The following is a 12,754-nucleotide window of genomic DNA, read 5'->3' as shown; positions in this document are numbered from 1 at the left end:
GGACGCAGGTAGGGAGGTAAGAAGGTAGGGAGGAACCTGGGGCGCAGGTAGGGAGGTAAGAAGGTAGGGAGGAACCTGGGACGCAGGTAGGGAGGAACCTGGGACGCAGGTAGGGAGGAACCTGGGACGCAGGTAGGGAGGTAAGCAGGTAGGGAGGAACCTGGGAGGCAGGTAGGGAGGTAAGCAGGTAGGGAGGAACCTGGGACGCAGGTAGGGAGGTAAGAAGGTAGGGAGGAACCTGGGGCGCAGGTAGGGAGGTAAGAAGGTAGGGAGGAACCTGGGACGCAGGTAGGGAGGAACCTGGGACCGCAGGTAGGGAGGAACCTGGGACGCAGGTAGGGAGGTAAGAAGGTAGGGAGGAACCTGGGACCGCAGGTAGGGAGGAACCTGGGACGCAGGTAGGGAGGTAAGAAGGTAGGGAGGAACCTGGGACGCAGGTAGGGAGATAAGCAGGTAGGGAGGAACCTGGGAGGCAGGTAGGGAGGTAAGCAGGTAGGGAGGAACCTGGGACGCAGGTAGGGAGGTAAGCAGGTAGGGAGGAACCTGGGACACAGGTAGGGAGGAACCTGGGACGCAGGTAGGGAGGTAAGCAGGTAGGGAGGAACCTGGAACGCAGGTAGGGAGGTAAGCAGGTAGGGAGGAACCTGGGACGCAGGTAGGGAGGTAAGCAGGTAGGGAGGAACCTGGGACGCAGGTAGGGAGGAACCTGGGGCGCAGGTAGGGAGGTAAGCAGGTAGGGAGGAACCTGGGACGCAGGTAGGGAGGTAAGCAGGTAGGGAGGAACCTGGGACGCAGGTAGGGAGGTAAGCAGGTAGGGAGGAACCTGGGACGCAGGTAGGGAGGAACCTGGGGCGCAGGTAGGGAGGTAAGCAGGTAGGGAGGAACCTGGGACGCAGGTAGGGAGGTAAGCAGGTAGGGAGGAACCTGGGACGCAGGTAGGGAGGTAAGAAGGTAGGGAGGAACCTGGGGCGCAGGTAGGGAGGTAAGAAGGTAGGGAGGAACCTGGGACGCAGGTAGGGAGGAACCTGGGACGCAGGTAGGGAGGAACCTGGGACGCAGGTAGGGAGGTAAGCAGGTAGGGAGGAACCTGGGAGGCAGGTAGGGAGGTAAGCAGGTAGGGAGGAACCTGGGACGCAGGTAGGGAGGTAAGAAGGTAGGGAGGAACCTGGGGCGCAGGTAGGGAGGTAAGAAGGTAGGGAGGAACCTGGGACGCAGGTAGGGAGGAACCTGGGACCGCAGGTAGGGAGGAACCTGGGACGCAGGTAGGGAGGTAAGAAGGTAGGGAGGAACCTGGGACCGCAGGTAGGGAGGAACCTGGGACGCAGGTAGGGAGGTAAGAAGGTAGGGAGGAACCTGGGACGCAGGTAGGGAGATAAGCAGGTAGGGAGGAACCTGGGAGGCAGGTAGGGAGGTAAGCAGGTAGGGAGGAACCTGGGACGCAGGTAGGGAGGTAAGCAGGTAGGGAGGAACCTGGGACACAGGTAGGGAGGAACCTGGGACGCAGGTAGGGAGGTAGGCAGGTAGGGAGGAACCTGGGACGCAGGTAGGGAGGTAAGCAGGTAGGGAGGAACCTGGGACGCAGGTAGGGAGGTAAGCAGGTAGGGAGGAACCTGGGACGCAGGTAGGGAGGAACCTGGGGCGCAGGTAGGGAGGAACCTGGGACGCAGGTAGGGAGGTAAGCAGGTAGGGAGGAACCTGGGACGCAGGTAGGGAGGTAAGAAGGTAGGGAGGAACCTGGGGCGCAGGTAGGGAGGTAAGAAGGTAGGGAGGAACCTGGGACGCAGGTAGGGAGGAACCTGGGACGCAGGTAGGGAGGAACCTGGGACGCAGGTAGGGAGGTAAGCAGGTAGGGAGGAACCTGGGAGGCAGGTAGGGAGGTAAGCAGGTAGGGAGGAACCTGGGACGCAGGTAGGGAGGTAAGAAGGTAGGGAGGAACCTGGGGCGCAGGTAGGGAGGAACCTGGGACCGCAGGTAGGGAGGAACCTGGGACGCAGGTAGGTAGGTAAGAAGGTAGGGAGGAACCTGGGACCGCAGGTAGGGAGGAACCTGGGACGCAGGTAGGGAGGTAAGAAGGTAGGGAGGAACCTGGGACGCAGGTAGGGAGGAACCTGGGAGGCACGTAGGGAGGTAAGCAGGTAGGGAGGAACCTGGGACGCAGGTAGGGAGGTAAGCAGGTAGGGAGGAACCTGGGACACAGGTAGGGAGGAACCTGGGACGCAGGTAGGGAGGTAAGCAGGTAGGGAGGAACCTGGGACGCAGGTAGGGAGGTAAGCAGGTAGGGAGGAACCTGGGACGCAGGTAGGGAGGTAAGCAGGTAGGGAGGAACCTGGGACGCAGGTAGGGAGGTAAGCAGGTAGGGTGGAACCTGGGACGCAGGTAGGGAGGTAAGCAGGTAGGGAGGAACCTGGGACGCAGGTAGGGAGGTGAGCAGGTAGGGAGGTAAGAAGGTAGGGAGGAACCTGGGACGCAGGTAGGGAGGAACCTGGGACGCAGGTAGGGAGGTAAGAAGGTAGGGAGGAACCTGGGACGCAGGTAGGGAGGAACCTGGGACGCAGGTAGGGAGGTAAGCAGGTAGGGAGGAACCTGGGACGCAGGTAGGGAGGTAAGCAGGTAGGGAGGAACCTGGGACGCAGGTAGGGAGGTAAGCAGGTAGGGAGGAACCTGGGGCGCAGGTAGGGAGGTAAGCAGGTAGGGAGGAACCTGGGACGCAGGTAGGGAGGTAAGCAGGTAGGGAGGAACCTGGGGCGCAGGTAGGGAGGTAAGCAGGTAGGGAGGAACCTGGGACGCAGGTAGGGAGGTAAGCAGGTAGGGAGGAACCTGGGACGCAGGTAGGGAGGTAAGCAGGTAGGGAGGAACCTGGGACGCAGGTAGGGAGGAACCTGGGGCGCAGGTAGGGAGGTAAGCAGGTAGGGAGGAACCTGGGACGCAGGTAGGGAGGTAAGCAGGTAGGGAGGAACCTGGGACGCAGGTAGGGAGGAACCTGGGACGCAGGTAGGGAGGTAAGAAGGTAGGGAGGAACCTGGGACGCAGGTAGGGAGGAACCTGGGGCGCAGGTAGGGAGGTAAGAAGGTAGGGAGGAACCTGGGAGGCAGGTAGGGAGGTAAGCAGGTAGGGAGGAACCTGGGACGCAGGTAGGGAGGAACCTGGGGCGCAGGTAGGGAGGTAAGCAGGTAGGGAGGAACCTGGGACGCAGGTAGGGAGGTAAGCAGGTAGGGAGGAACCTGGGACGCAGGTAGGGAGGTAAGAAGGTAGGGAGGAACCTGGGGCGCAGGTAGGGAGGTAAGAAGGTAGGGAGGAACCTGGGACGCAGGTAGGGAGGAACCTGGGACGCAGGTAGGGAGGAACCTGGGACGCAGGTAGGGAGGTAAGCAGGTAGGGAGGAACCTGGGAGGCAGGTAGGGAGGTAAGCAGGTAGGGAGGAACCTGGGACGCAGGTAGGGAGGAACCTGGGGCGCAGGTAGGGAGGTAAGAAGGTAGGGAGGAACCTGGGACGCAGGTAGGGAGGAACCTGGGACCGCAGGTAGGGAGGAACCTGGGACGCAGGTAGGGAGGTAAGAAGGTAGGGAGGAACCTGGGACCGCAGGTAGGGAGGAACCTGGGACGCAGGTAGGGAGGTAAGAAGGTAGGGAGGAACCTGGGACGCAGGTAGGGAGGAACCTGGGACCGCAGGTAGGGAGGAACCTGGGACGCAGGTAGGGAGGTAAGAAGGTAGGGAGGAACCTGGGACGCAGGTAGGGAGGTAAGCAGGTAGGGAGGAACCTGGGACGCAGGTAGGGAGGTAAGCAGGTAGGGAGGAACCTGGGACGCAGGTAGGGAGGTAAGCAGGTAGGGAGGAACCTGGGACGCAGGTAGGGAGGTAAGCAGGTAGGGAGGAACCTGGGACGCAGGTAGGGAGGTAAGCAGGTAGGGAGGAACCTGGGACGCAGGTAGGGAGGAACCTGGGGCGCAGGTAGGGAGGTAAGCAGGTAGGGAGGAACCTGGGACGCAGGTAGGGAGGTAAGCAGGTAGGGAGGAACCTGGGACGCAGGTAGGGAGGTAAGAAGGTAGGGAGGAACCTGGGGCGCAGGTAGGGAGGTAAGAAGGTAGGGAGGAACCTGGGACGCAGGTAGGGAGGAACCTGGGACGCAGGTAGGGAGGTAAGCAGGTAGGGAGGAACCTGGGAAGCAGGTAGGGAGGTAAGCAGGTAGGGAGGAACCTGGGACGCAGGTAGGGAGGTAAGAAGGTAGGGAGGAACCTGGGGCGCAGGTAGGGAGGTAAGAAGGTAGGGAGGAACCTGGGAGGCAGGTAGGGAGGTAAGCAGGTAGGGAGGAACCTGGGACGCAGGTAGGGAGGAACCTGGGGCGCAGGTAGGGAGGTAAGCAGGTAGGGAGGAACCTGGGACGCAGGTAGGGAGGTAAGCAGGTAGGGAGGAACCTGGGACGCAGGTAGGGAGGTAAGAAGGTAGGGAGGAACCTGGGGCGCAGGTAGGGAGGTAAGAAGGTAGGGAGGAATCTGGGACGCAGGTAGGGAGGAACCTGGGACGCAGGTAGGGAGGTAAGAAGGTAGGGAGGAACCTGGGACGCAGGTAGGGAGGTAAGCAGGTAGGGAGGAACCTGGGAGGCAGGTAGGGAGGTAAGCAGGTAGGGAGGAACCTGGGACGCAGGTAGGGAGGTAAGCAGGTAGGGAGGAACCTGGGACACAGGTAGGGAGGAACCTGGGACGCAGGTAGGGAGGTAAGCAGGTAGGGAGGAACCTGGGACGCAGGTAGGGAGGTAAGCAGGTAGGGAGGAACCTGGGACGCAGGTAGGGAGGTAAGCAGGTAGGGAGGAACCTGGGAGGCAGGTAGGGAGGTAAGCAGGTAGGGAGGAACCTGGGAGGCAGGTAGGGAGGTAAGCAGGTAGGGAGGAACCTGGGACACAGGTAGGGAGGAACCTGGGGCGCAGGTAGGGAGGTAAGCAGGTAGGGAGGAACCTGGGACGCAGGTAGGGAGGTAAGCAGGTAGGGAGGAACCTGGGGCGCAGGTAGGGAGGTAAGCAGGTAGGGAGGAACCTGGGACGCAGGTAGGGAGGTAAGCAGGTAGGGAGGAACCTGGGACGCAGGTAGGGAGGTAAGCAGGTAGGGAGGAACCTGGGATGCAGGTAGGGAGGTAAGCAGGTAGGGAGGAACCTGGGACGCAGGTAGGGAGGTAAGCAGGTAGGGAGGAACCTGGGACGCAGGTAGGGAGGTAAGCAGGTAGGGAGGAACCTGGGACGCAGGTAGGGAGGTAAGAAGGTAGGGAGGAACCTGGGACGCAGGTAGGGAGGTAAGCAGGTAGGGAGGAACCTGGGACGCAGGTAGGGAGGTAAGAAGGTAGGGAGGAACCTGGGGCGCAGGTAGGGAGGTAAGCAGGTAGGGAGGAACCTGGGACGCAGGTAGGGAGGTAAGCAGGTAGGGAGGAACCTGGGACGCAGGTAGGGAGGAACCTGGCACGCAGGTAGGGAGGAACCTGGGACGCAGGTAGGGAGGTAAGCATGTAGGGAGGAACCCAACGTGCAGCTAGCGAGGTAAGCAGATAGGAAGGAACTGGGGGCACAGGTAGGGCTGAGAGTGGAATAGGTAGCATTGCCTTTCTAATCTGTGTTGGTGCTGGTGCCCAAGGCTTCTCAGTTGTGCGCAGGCCCATGTGCCTGTTTCACTTGTGCTCTGTGTTGTGTGCTGAGCACAGCTTTCCCGGTGGGCTCGTTCCAGGAAGAACGTGATTCCACATGAGTACCGGAAACACTTTCCCATTGAGATGAAGGACCACAACTCCCACGACGTGCTGCTGCTTTGCACCTCCTGCCATGCCGTCTCCAACTACTATGACAACCATCTGAAGCAGAGGCTGGCCAAGGAGTTCCAGGCCCCCATTGGCTCTGAGGAGGGCTTGCGCCTCCTGGAGGATCCTGAGCGCCGTCAGGTGCGTTCCGGGGCCCGGGCCCTGCTCACTGCTGAGAGCCTGCCTGCTCACCGAAAGGAGGAACTGCTGCGGTCGCTCAGGGTGTTTTATAGCACAGATGCCGTCACAGATGAGATGCTTCGAAGGGCTGCCAGCCTGGAGATCAGGTACCATTTATACTTCTGGTCAGCAGAGGGATTGGGGAGTAAGCCAGTGAGTGACCTTAGCCCTCATCACCTCATAAGACTGCTTACTTCCAGGGGTGGGCCTCGTCTGCTGCAGTGTAGCGCCTGGCCTCACGCTCACCAGGCCTGGTGCTTAGTCCATCAGGTGTCTAATGGTGTGAGATACCACGGCAGTGGAACAGAACAGCTTACTGGAGAATTACCTTTCCACAGGCAACTTGCTTTTCCTTAACCCTTTCAGGACATATGCCCAGTCCAGTCATTTTCATGATTCTCATGGGAGTGTGAATGCAGTGGAGTTGTATCTTACATATTCTACCCTGAGATAAATCCTAAAGTTGGCACGTGAGGTGAAATAATAATTTAGTAATCCCGTCAAATCTCTGAAATTCCTTCATGAAGTACAATACAGTCATCCATTGATCCAGGACCTTCCTCAGATATCAAATTCACCCATGCGTAGGTCTCTGATAAAAAATGGATTCAGGTGGTAAGAACTCTGAGCTTAGTTTTGCTTCTCAACTGTCACTTTTTAAATAGTACTGGGGCTGGGCACTGTGGCTCACACCTGTAATCCCAGCACTCCAGGAGGTAAGGTGGGTGGATTGCCTGAGCTCACAGTTCAAGACCAGCCTGAGCCAGAGTGAGATCCTGTCTCTAAAAAATAGCCAGGCATTGGGGCGGGCACCTGTAGTCCCAGCTACTTGGGAGGCTGAGGCAAGAGGATCACTTGAGCCCAAGAGTTAGAGGTTGCTGTGAGCTGTGATACCATAGCACTCTACCAAGAGTGATAAAGTGAGACACTGTGTCAAAAAAAAAAAAAGTACTAGTGATTGAAATAATTAAACTGATAAGTTCACAAAACGCTGATAGTGATGCTGATTACCAAGGGTTTTCCTCTTTTCTTTCTTTTTCTCCCTTTGCCTTCCCCTCCCCCCCCCTTTTTTTTTTAAGACAGAGGCTCACTCTCTTGCCTTGGATAGAGGGCGATGGGGTCATAGCTCGCAACAACTTCAAACTCCCGGGTTCAAGCAATCTGCCTGCCTCAGCCTCCCAAGTAGCTGGGACTATAGGCACTTGCTACAACGCTCAGCTAGTTTTTCTATTTTTTTTTTTTTTTTTTGTAGAGACAGAGTCTCACTCTATGGCCCTTGGTAGAGTGCCATGGCCTCACACAGCTCACAGCAACCTCCAACTCCTGGCCTCAAGCGATTCTCTTGCCTCAGCCTCCCGAGTAGCTGGGACTACAGGCGCCCGCCACAACGCCCGGCTATAGTTTTTCTGTTTTTAATGGAGATGGGGTATTGCTCTAGCTCAGGCTGGTCTCAAACTCCTGAGCCCAAGGGATCCCCCCACCTCGCCTTCCGAGGGTGCTAAGATTACAGGCATGAGCCACTGTGCCCAGCCACCTGTATGGTTTTTGTTAATCAATTAAATATATAATAAATAGGGTGGCACCTGTAGCTCAAGCAGCTAAGGCGTCAGCCACATACACCAGAACTGGCAGGTTCGAATCTGGCCCGGGCCTGCCAAACAGTGACAACTACAACCAAAAAATAGCCACGTATTGTGGCAGGCACCTATAGTCCCATCTACTCGGGAGGCAAGAGAATTGCTTAAGCCCAGGAGTTTGAGGTTACCGTGATCTGTGATGCCACGGCACTCTACCCTGGGCGATAGCTTGAGGCTCTGTTTCAAAAAATAATAAAATAAAATGAAATAATAAATAAATATTTCATGAATTAATTAAAACTAATAGCACCAGATATTTTTTCAAAATGAAAAATATTTCACTCATGCTACTAATCTATCACAGATACTGAAACTATTTGTTACTAAACAGATCTTACAGATTATACCGTATCCTATAGCACTAAGCTAATTAACTTTACATAAATTGCCCTCATTATTTCTAATAACAACCCAAGGAAGTAGAATTTAGATTTCTTGTTAACTGGTAATATATTTTATTATTTTTTATAGTTTTTATTTATTTATTTATTTATTTATTTTTTTTGCAGTTTTTGGCTGGGGCTGGGTTTGAACCTGCCACCTCTGGAATATGGGGCCGGTGCCCTACTCCTTTGAGCCACAGGTGCCACCCCTGGTAATATATTTTAAACTAAAAATTTTTTTAAGTTAAAAAATATATATAAAATAAAATATACATATTATGTATATGTATATTTTTGAGACAGAGTCTTGCTCTGTCATCCTGAGTAGAGTGTTGTGGTTATCATGGGCTTAAGCAGTCCACTTGCCTCAGTTCCCAAAGAACAGGTGGCCACCACAATTCCTGGCTAATTTTTCTATTTTTAGTAGAGATGGGGTCACTCTTGCTCAGTCTGATCTTGAAATCCTGAGCTCAAGCAATCCTTCTGCCTTGGCCTCCCAGAGTGCTAGGATTACACATGTGAGCCACTGGGCCTGGCCTAAAAAATACATTATTGAATTTTATCCTTCAAACTATTCTTTGAGATTGTAGAACATATGTTCTTTCCCAAGTTTTTTGTTATTATATATTTTAGAGACAGGGTTTCATTCTGTCCCCAGAATGCAGCCTTGAATTCCTGGGTTCAAGCAATTCTCCTGCCTCAGCCTCCTGAGTAGCTGGGACTATAGGTAGGTGCCATCATACCTGCTGATCATTTTTAAATTTTTTGTAAAAGAGGCAAGGTCTCATCATGTTGCCCCAGCTGATCTTGAACTCCTGGCCTCAAGTGATCTTCCCCTCTCGGCCTCTCAAAGTGCTAGGATTATAAGCATGAGCCACTGAACCTGGCCTTCTAAATTTTATCACTTCTCTAAGGTTAAAGCTCAGTAACTTCCCAAGATCATATTACAAATTAGTGAGAATGGCTCCTTTGACCAGTTCCAAAGTATGTTTCCTAAAAGAGCTAAACCTTTATCTTTAAGCTGCAGACCTTTCTAACAAATTTATTTTGCTGAATTGGATAGATGGATGCTGGATTGGGACTGAGAAGAACAGCTTTTTGGAGAAGATAGGCAAGTTAGTGGGAAGCTTATGAGCTAAATAATATATGTGCAGATACCCAGAGGGCACTGATACTGCTAGACTGGTGGGGATCTTGGGGGAGAATTAAAAGTGGGGTGTGGGTGCAGGGAGAGGGAAGAGTGTGTGCAGGCAGGGTACTTCCTCAAGGAAGGTCATCCTTATTCACAGCAGGTGACAGCACTGTTCACATGACATCAGAGCAGTTTTTAAGACTTCTCTGTTTGGTCAGGAAGGAAGCAGGGATTCATCTTCTCGTTCAGCAGCATCATTTGCACAACTGAGCAACCACAGTAGCATTTCGTAGTGACGAAACACTTCTCATCAATGTGGTTTGGCTTTTGTTTTGTGAGGAAGAAGGCAATAAAGAAATGTACCAACTTGCATTTTACATTCCAGTATTACACTGGGTTATGAAAACGAACGTGTGGGCTGTTGTAACAGCCTCATGTAAATACCGAGGATGGCTCAGAATGAGTAACTTGAAAGGGCAAGCTGGTCACTGAGTAACCTACAATAGATAAAGGGCCTACACTCAGCTTGGAGGGAGGGCAAGCATTATGCAGTGGCCTTTGCAGAAGTAGAGTTCAGGATCCCTAAATGCCTCCTGTGGGATTGTGAATTTTATGTTCAAACTATAAGAAGGGGCAGAAGTAAGAAGGAGGATGTTTTGAAAACATTGACATAACTAACCTTTTAGGAGTCTTAACAACCTCTCCCAGCGTTTGACAGTCTGAGACTGTCCTGTGCTCACTTGTCTCAAACCCTTTGTACTTCATGTCTCGGCAGGATTTCCAATGAAAACTATGTTCCTCACGGGCTAAAGGTAGTGCAATGTCACGCCCAGGGTGGGCTGCGCTCCCTCATGCAGCTGGAGAGTCGTTGGCGTCAGCACTTCCTGGACTCCATGCAGCCCAAGCACCTGCCCCAGCAATGGTCAGTGGACCACAACCATCGGAAGCTGCTTCGGAAATACGGGGAAGACCTTCCCATCAAGTTGTCATGATAGCTCCCTTCCTCCCAGGTTAGGACAGGTGGCAAGCGACAGCCAAGGCTGAAGAGTCACCTCTTCCTTTTTTAATACGTCATTAATTATCAAAGCCTGGGTGATACAACTCAGACTACTAATTTGTGTTAATCCCAGGATACTTTTGATGGAGCAAGGCTATTTGTTTTAAGGGGAGCTTATGATTTTGGATTTTAATTGGGCAGGGTCAGTATATTTTTTTTCTCTATTTTTGTGGATAGAAGAGGCCTTGGTCTTTGTTTTTATTCTTTCTTTTCTGCTTTCCCTGTGCAGAAGAAAAATTTATTCTCCCTTAAGGGACTTGTTAAGACTCTCAGAAAATGTTTTTAGTATATTTCTTCCCTGTTAAGTGTGTTGGTTTTTCTCTAACAGGGGTTTCCAGTATGTTAATCTCTTCAGGTTAGGAGGAGAGAAAAAGTTCTTCCAGAGGTTAGAGAAGTGAACAAGGAGATATATTTATTTTCTTAATTCAACCTCACAATTATAATTTCTTTGGCTTCCTGCTCTCCCATAACTCAGCTGGTTGGGATCCATCCCCTCTGGGTCACTTCAGTTTATTTCATGTTACCTGAAATTGCTTCCTTTCACATAACCAGTTGACCAAAGCAGCAACTTCCTGCCATGTGCTTCCATCCTAACACTGGAAGAAATCCTTTTCTGGAAATAAACCTTCAGCCTGGATAGGGCAGAAAGGACCATAGACACTATCTCCCATAGAACTCTGACCATTTGCTCGGCTTTTCCTTTTGTCTGTCTGTTGCCTGCTTGTTGCACTCCTCCTGCCTACAACTGCAAGGTTTTTTAGCCTATCCCTTTTTGAGGAGAAGATTATCTTTTCTCAGAATCAGTATCAGTTCCCGTTAGTGTTCTGTACTCTATCAGATTTGCAGTACTGACCTCTTATAGTACTTAATTCACTCCCAGAGACATTTGGTCAGATTGTATTCAGAGGACTAATTCATCTCCCCTGAAGCCTGGGATTAGTTAATATGTTAGATGTTCATAAAGGGGGGGTGGTTTCATTTTTCAAATGTTAGTTAGTCACTTTGAGTATAAAATCAACTTATGAGTGATTAATGTTTTTTCTTAAGTATTAGGAAAACATTCTTATCTTACTTTACAGGATATTAACAAGCTTAAAAAGGAATTTTATAACCAGTATCTAATAAGAATTCTGTTTTGGAATTGTGCCCAATTTGGGGATTGGTTGCTCTAACGTTGATAAATAAAACTTCTTATAAATGCAAGGCTCACAGTTCTCTTGTAACTTTATAAAATTGGTAAGTATTCTTGGGAGAGGAGATGTGTATCCTATAGGTCCCTGACTCTTGGCAGTGCCACGGCATGTGTACATGGATGTACCACACACAGTACACCACAGACTGGCGTCAATGCATGTGCTAACCTGCATTTATTCATCTGCTCCTTCATTCCCATTTGTCTTCAGACGTATCTAGGTTATAGCTGGAAATCTTTGAAAACAAATAGTACCAGCCACTTTGGGGAATGTATGTTCAACATATAGGGTTTTTTTTGTTTTTTAGAGACAGAGTCTTACTTTATTGCCCTCGGTAGAGTGCTATGGCATCACAGCTCACAGCAACTTCCAACTCCTGGGCTTAGGCGATTCTCTTGCCTCAGCCTCCCGAGTAGCTGGGACTACAGGCTCCTGCCACAACACCCAGCTATTTTTTGTTGCAGTTTAGCCAGGGCCGGGCTCAAACCCACCACCCTCGGTATATGGGGCCAGCGCCCTACTCACTGAGCCACAGGTGCCACCCTGGATAGAGGGTTGTTATAGGGCCTATGCTCCTAGCTGTGTGGTGTGGAGCCTGGGATGGAAGAGATGGGTAGAGGAAGACCGGCTGGTACATGGTTGCGGTAGTATTCAGGTTTGCCATAAGATGGCACTCATAGCTCTGTTTTTATTAATAAATTCTTTGAGAAATAAGTAACCATGGTTACCCAACATAACTGGTGGCTTGTGTTTCAAAATTTGCATAACTGATTTTGAGTCATTTTGATAGTTTTACAAGAAAAACTTTTTCCTTTGAAACAAGAGAGTTGGGCTGTTTCTTTTTCCCTCTCTTCATGCTAACAGGCAAGAAACACTACAAAGAGGTTAGTTAAGCTGCAGTGATTGCTGTGGGAAGAGGGATCTTCCTGCCAGCCAGCAGGAGGGCAGAGGCAGCAGCCAGACTGTGGCACACAAGATTTCTCCTCTTCTTCAGGAAAGAGTTACTGTGTAGACTTTGACCTTTTTATTCATGAGTCTGTCTCGAACTTTAACAGCTTTTTCCTAAGACTGACAATTACCATCTTAAATGAGATATTTGAGAGTAGACATATTTTAAAATAAGTATCTTTTTTTCTACTAATAAAAGTAACGTATAATTATTAGAGAAGAGCCTGATGATTAAGAATTATCCAGTTTTCCCCTACCTAGAATAGAGCTAAACTTTGCTAATATGTTTTTTAATTTCTTTTCTTTTTTTTTTTTTCCCTTTTTTTTTTTGAGACAGAGTCTTAACTATGTCACCCTGGGTAGAGTGCTGTGGCATCATAGCTCACAGCAGCCTCAAACTCTTTGGCTCAAGACATCCTCTTGCTTCTGTTTTTCATTTTTAGTAGAG

General features: G+C 51.4%; 1 protein-coding gene across 7 annotated transcripts in view; it reads left to right on the top strand.

Annotated features, from left to right (window-relative positions):
- The window catches only part of EXD2 (exonuclease 3'-5' domain containing 2), a 70,995-nt gene extending 59,633 nt beyond the window's left edge, over positions 1–11,362 (top strand). For all 7 annotated transcript variants that reach the window (XM_053603025.1, XM_053603026.1, XM_053603030.1 and 4 more), the window contains 2 exons: positions 5,707–6,063; positions 9,884–11,362. In XM_053603025.1, coding sequence (XP_053459000.1) covers positions 5,707–6,063; positions 9,884–10,100 — 574 coding nt within the window. In that variant the 3' untranslated portion in view covers positions 10,101–11,362. The remainder of the gene's footprint in view (positions 1–5,706; positions 6,064–9,883) is intronic.
- The last annotated feature ends 1,392 nt before the right edge of the window (positions 11,363–12,754 follow it).

Source organism: Nycticebus coucang, chromosome 9 (genome assembly GCF_027406575.1).
Source record: "Nycticebus coucang isolate mNycCou1 chromosome 9, mNycCou1.pri, whole genome shotgun sequence".
Taxonomy (NCBI): Eukaryota; Metazoa; Chordata; class Mammalia; order Primates; family Lorisidae; genus Nycticebus; species Nycticebus coucang.
This window is presented reverse-complemented; position numbering and strand designations above follow the sequence as displayed.